The sequence below is a fragment of the Pogoniulus pusillus genome, chromosome 14 (assembly GCF_015220805.1).
Source record: "Pogoniulus pusillus isolate bPogPus1 chromosome 14, bPogPus1.pri, whole genome shotgun sequence".
Taxonomy (NCBI): Eukaryota; Metazoa; Chordata; class Aves; order Piciformes; family Lybiidae; genus Pogoniulus; species Pogoniulus pusillus.
In genome coordinates, this window is record NC_087277.1 from 29605727 (window position 1) to 29611726 (window position 6000).

The 6000-nt window shown below is 54.6% G+C and overlaps 1 protein-coding gene across 1 annotated transcript in view; it reads left to right on the top strand.

The window, feature by feature from the left end:
- Positions 1-2119, top strand: part of CPQ (carboxypeptidase Q) — a 78281-nt gene extending 76162 nt beyond the window's left edge. Inside the window, exon 7 of the mRNA XM_064153990.1 lies at positions 1640-2119. Coding sequence (XP_064010060.1) covers positions 1640-1800 — 161 coding nt within the window. The 3' untranslated portion in view covers positions 1801-2119. The remainder of the gene's footprint in view (positions 1-1639) is intronic.
- Positions 2120-6000: the final 3881 nt, after the last annotated feature.

The window sequence follows — 6000 nt, forward strand, 5'->3', positions numbered from 1 at the left end:
TTGGGCTGGCTGAGCCTGGAGCTCTCTTCCAGCCTGCTTGGTTCTGTGATCTGGAGTGTGTCCAGAGAAGGGCAACAAAGCTGGTGAAGGGACTGGAACACAAACCCTATGAGGAGAGGTTGAGGGAGCTGGGGGTGTGCAGCCTGCAGAAGAGGAGGCTCAGTGCAGAGCTCATTGCTGTCTACAACTACCTGCAGGGAGGCTGTAGCCAGGTGGGGGGTGGCCTCTTCTCCCAGACAACCAGCAACAGAACAAGGGGACACAGTCTCAAGCTGTGCCAGGGCAGGTCTAGGCTGGATGTGAGGAGGAAGTTATTGGCAGAGAGAGTGATTGGCATTGGAATGGGCTGCCCAGGGAGGTGGTGGAGGCACTGTCCCTGGAGATGTTCAAGCCAAGCCTGGCTGGGGCACTTAGTGCCATGGTCTGGTTGACTGGATAGGGCTGGGTGCTAGGTTTGACTGGATGAGTTTGGAGCTCTCTTCCAACCTGGTTGATTCTATGATTCTGTGATTCTGTGAGTCTGGTAGCCTTAGAGGAAGGTGACTGCCTCCTGCCACTGAGGAGAACAGTGTCCCAGGGGAAGGTCAGCTCTTTCCCAGTGGGATTGTCCCCCCATGCTCACTCAAGTCAGTCAACCTAATGCCTGCAAACTGCAAGGGCCACAACTCGGTGCAGCTGTTACACGCAGCATCATCCAGCTGCATGTGGGTTTGGTCCTGCAGAGCCCAGGAATGGATTCCAGTTTACATTCCCTGCAGAGGGACCTGGCCAGGCTGGATGGGTGGGCAGAGGCCAATGGGATGAGATTGAACAAGGCCAAGGGCAGGGTTCTGCACTTTGGCCACAACAACCCCAAGCAGCACTAGAGGCTGGGGCCAGAGTGGCTGAGAGCATCCAGGAGGAAAGGGACCTGGGGGTACTGATAGAGAGTAGGCTGAAGATGAGGCAGCAGTGTGCCCAGGTGGCCAAGAAAGCCAATGGCATCCTGGCCTGCATCAGGAGCAGTGTGGCCAGCAGGACAAGGGAGGTTATTCTTCCCCTGTGCTCAGCACTGCTCAGGCCACACCTTGAGTGCTGTGTCCAGTTCTGGGCTCCTCAATTCAAGAGAGATGTTGAGGTGCTGGAAGGTGTCCAGAGAAGGGCAACAAAGCTGGTGAGGGGCCTGGAGCACAAACCCTATGAGGAGAGGCTGAGGGAGCTGGGCCTGTTTAGCCTGGAGAAGAGGAGGCTCAGGGGTGATCTTATTACTGTCTACAACTACCTGAAGGGGCATTGTAGCCAGGTGGGGGGTGGCCTCTTCTGCCAGGCAACCAGCAATAGAACAAGGGGACACAGTCTCAAGTTGTGCCAGGGCAGGTCTAGGCTGGATGTTAGGAGGAAGTTGTTGGCAGAGAGAGTGATTGGCATTGGAATTGGCTGCCCAAGGAGGTGGTGGAGGCACCGTCCCTGGAGGTGTTGCAGCCAAGCCTGGCTGAGGCACTTAGTGCCATGGTCTGGTTGATTGGCTAGGGCAGGGTGCTAGGTTGGACTGGATGATCTTGGAGGTCTCTTCCAACCTGGTTGATTCTGTGATTCTAATCATTCTTCTTCTATGATTCATTCTGTTCCTCTCCTGGGCTATTGCCATTTCCCTCTGCAGGTGCCAGCTTGTACGATGACCTCAGTAAATACTTCTGGTTTCATCACTCTGAAGGGGACACAATGACAGTTCAAGACCCAAAGGAGATGAACCTCTGTGCTGCTGTTTGGGCTGTTGTCTCCTGTGTCGTTGCTGACATGGAGGAGATGTTGCCAAGGTAATAAAGAAGCAAGAAAGAAGATTCCTGTTGTTTCCTAAAGCCTGGGAGTCCACCAAGGCATGTGGGCCACAGCTGTGGGACATGCTGCTTTCCTACTCTGCTCTGGCACACTACTGTGTCCCTTTCCCTTCCAACATGTGCTCTGTGCCACTTTCTTCCTGGGCTTTTCTGAGTCCATTCAGGATTTCTCACTGAAAATGTCTTCTTTTGGTGACTTCTCTCCAGTGTCTGCTGAAGGGAGGATGTCCTGCTGCCCATCTGCATGCAGAGGGATGCTGTGCAGCAGGGAAAATGCACCAAATAAATCTCTGGCAGCAGAATGATGAATGTGTTGAGTTACTGCTCAGGTTCCTGCCTTTCACTCTGTGCATCAGGAGGTTCAACAAGACCAAGTGCAAGGTCCTGCAGCTGGGTCAGGGCAAGGCCAAGCACCAATGCAGGTTGGGCAATGAGTGGCTGGAGAGCAGCCCTGAGGAGAGGGACCTGGGGGTGCTGCTGGAGGAGAAGCTCAGCAGGAGCCAGCAGTGTGCACTTGCAGCCCAGAGAGCAAGCAGAGCCTGGGCTGCAGCAGCAGAAGTGTGGGCAGCAGGGCCAGGGAGGGGACTCTGCCCCTCTGCTGTGCTCTGCTCTGCTGAGACCCCACCTGGAGTCCTGCATCCAGCTCTGGAGCCCCTGGGCCAAGAGGGCTGTAGAGATGCTGGAGAGTGTCCAGAGCAGGGCCAGGAGGATGCTGAGAGGCTGCAGCAGCTCTGCTGTGAGCACAGAGTGAAAGAGTTGGGGCTGTGCAGGCTGGAGCAGAGGAGGCTCCCAGGGGACCTTCTTGTGGCCTGCCAGCACCTGAAGGGGGCACCAAAATGCTGGGGAGGGACTTTTGAGGCTGTGAGGGAGTGTCAGGAGTGGGGGGAATGGAGCAGAGGTGGAGGTGGGGAGAGTGAGGCTGGAGGTGAGGAGGAAGTTGTTGAGCAGGAGAGTGGTGAGAGGCTGGAATGGGTTGCCCAGGGAGGTGGTTGAGGCCCCATGGCTGGAGGTGTTTGAGGCCAGGCTGGCTGAGGCTGTGTGCAGCCTGCTCTAGGGTAGGGTGTCCCTGGGCATGGCAGGGGGGTTGGCACTGGCTGCTCCTTGTGCTCCCTTCAACCCTGACTGACTCTGTGGTTAGAATGCAGTAGAGTCACACCACTACTGTTATTGACATCATTTTACTCTTTCAATGCTATATACAATACTGTTGATGTAAATTGTATTAATGCCATGCTGGTGATGATGCTGCAGTTTGTGTGCAGGTTTTAGGTGGTAAGTCTGTAGGACAAACTCATCTTGGCTGGTTTAATGGTGGTAGATGATAAAATGGTCAAATAAAAGTTAACATGCTGAAAGAACAAAGCTGTTAATAGGTCACAGAATGGCTCAGGTTGGAAGAGACCACAGAGATCATCCACTCCAAACTCCCTGCCATGAGCAGGGACACCTCTCAAGTAGACTCAGCTGCTCAAAGCCTCATCCAACCTGGCCTTGGACACCTCCAGGCAGGAGGCAGCCACAGCCTCCCTGGGCAGCTTATTCCAGAGTCTCACCAGCCTCACACTGAGGAACTTCTTCCTCAGTTCCAGTCTAACTCTGCTCTGCCTCAGCTTCAAACCATTCTCCCTTGGCCTGGCTCTAGAGGAAAAGTTTCTGCATCCTTCCTGTACTTTCCTTCAGGCATTGGCAGGCAGCTCTAAGGTTCCCCTCAAGACTTCTCCAGGCTGAACAGCCTCAGCTTGGCCTCATTCAGGTCCCTCTGCTGAATCTTGATAAAGGCTGCTTGGTGGGTGACTCAGCTAACCCAGGAGACAGAGGACAGGCAGGCAGCCACAGCACTGCAGATCACACAGAGAGTGGTTGGCATTGGAATGGGCTGCCCAGGGAGGTGGTGGAGTGGCCGTGGCTGGAGGTGTTGCAGCCAAGCCTGGCTGGGGCACTTAGTGCCATGGTCTGGTTGGTTGGGCAGGGCTGGGTGCTAGATTGGGCTGACTGAGCTTGGAGCTCTCTTCCAGCCTGCTTGATCCTATGATCCCATGATCTCTGTGGCTCTGCAGGCCCCTCCTGGGGACAGCTGAGTGTCCTTCGCTCCGTGGTAGAGGAGGTGCCATAGGGCTGTGCAGCAAGTTCTGCAGGGCACTTTTTGCTCTGAAGTGCCAGGATGGCTCAGAAGGGGCATCACAGCTGTGATTTGTGACCTTCATCCCCTGCCAGCTGATGTCCAGCGTGGGAGAGCAGCTTCTGATTCTGACTTCTGAAGCCATTCCCTGCTGCTCTTGCCCTGCTGCTTGCTGGCAGCTGGGCAGGAGGATTCACAGCTTGCACTGGGTTGGGAGGGACCCTCAAAAGGCATCTTGGGCAACCCCCTGCACTCAGCAGGGACACCTCCAACTAGAGCAGGCTTTGCAGGGCCACATCCATCCTGGTCCTGAATGCCTCCAGCCATGGGGCCTCAGCCACAGCCCTGGGCAGCCTGTGCCAGGATTTCACCCCTCTCACTGTGCACAGCTTCCTCCTGCTGTCCAACCTAACTCTGCCCTGCTCCAGTTTCATACCACTGCCCTTCTCCTATCCCCACAGGCCCTTCTGAACAGTCCCTCCCCAGCCTGCCTGTAGGTCCCCTTCAGATGCAGAAATGCAGCTCTAAGATCTGCCCAGATCTTTCCCTTCTCCAGGTCGAGCAGCTCCAACTCTCTCAGCCTGTCTTCACAGCAGAGCTGCTGCAGCCCTCTGAGCATCTTGCTGGCCTCCTCTGGACCCACTCCATCATATTCATGTCCCTCTTGTGTTGTGGTCTCCAGAGCTGGGCAGAGCACTGCAGGTGAGGTCTGACCACGCTGGTGTGTGCACATGGGTGGGGGAATTCACCTGGGGATTAGATTCTTGCTTACTTTGTTGGGTCTTTTGGTTTGGTTGGGGTTTGGTTTATTTTCCTGCTCAGAGTTCATGAACACTCAGATGAGCTTCAGGCATACCTGTGGAGAAGGCAGAGCTGGTGTTGGGGGGGGGGGGGGATATTTTAAGGGATATGATTCCTGCTCATTTCTTTATGCTGTGACCCTTGCTTGTGGTCTTAAGTTCTACAACTTGCTGATGTGAAGAGCTGCTGCAGTACAACCAAGAAGAAAGAGCCAATGGGAGGAACAAGATCACACCCAAAGGCAGGCAGTCCCTGGAGCTGTGCAGCACTTCTGCAGCTGGTGACTGGCTGAGTGATGAACCATTGCAGGGTTAGTGCCAGCAGATCTGTTTGCCATGGCAATGGCAGCTTTATGTCACAGCTGTTAAGCATTGTGGTCTTCCCTTCAATAGTCCTAGGAACACAAAAGCTGAAACAGTACTGAAATAAAGTTAACCTGGAGTGCACCAAGAAAAGTGTCCAGGGAGGTTCTCCTGCCCCTCTGCTCTGCCCTGCTGAGACCTGGAATACTGTGTCCAGTTTTGGGCTCCCCAGTTCAAGAGAGACAGGGATCTGCCAGGGAGAGTCCCAACAGAGAGCCACAAGGAGGATTGGAAGACTTAAGTATCTCTGCTAGGAAGAAAGCCTGAGAGCCCTGGGGCTGCTTAGTCTGCAGAGGAGAAGGCTGAGAGGGGATCAAGAGCTGAGAGCCAGGAGGAAGGTGTTGGTCTCTTTTTTGGTGGCTCCCAGTGATAGGACAAGGAACAACAGGCACAAGCTGGAGCACAGGAGGTCCCACCTCAATGCCAGGAGAAATTTTGAGGTTGGCAGAGCTCTGGAGCAGACTGCCCAGAGAGATTGTGGATTTTCCTTCTCTGGAGGCTTTCAAACCCACCTGGATGTGTTCCTCTGTGACCTGCCCTTGAGTGATGCTGCTCTGGCAGAGGGGTTGGACTGGAAGAGCTCTGGAGGTCCCTTCCAACTCCTAGTATTTTCTGATTCTAAGACAGACCATGTGTAGATTTCCTTCCAGTGAACCAAATCACTCAGCTTTGGACTAGATTGCTCTTTGCCTGTGAAGATTGTGAACTGAGTTCATAGAATCATGGAGTCAAGCAGACTGGAAGAGAGCTCCAAGCTCAGCCAGCCCAACCTAGCACCCAGCCCTGCCCAACCAACCAGACCATGGCACTAAGTGCCCCAGCCAGCCTTGGCTGCAACACCTCCAGGCACAGCTACTGCACCACCTCCCTGGGCAGCCCATTCCAATGCCAATCACTCTCT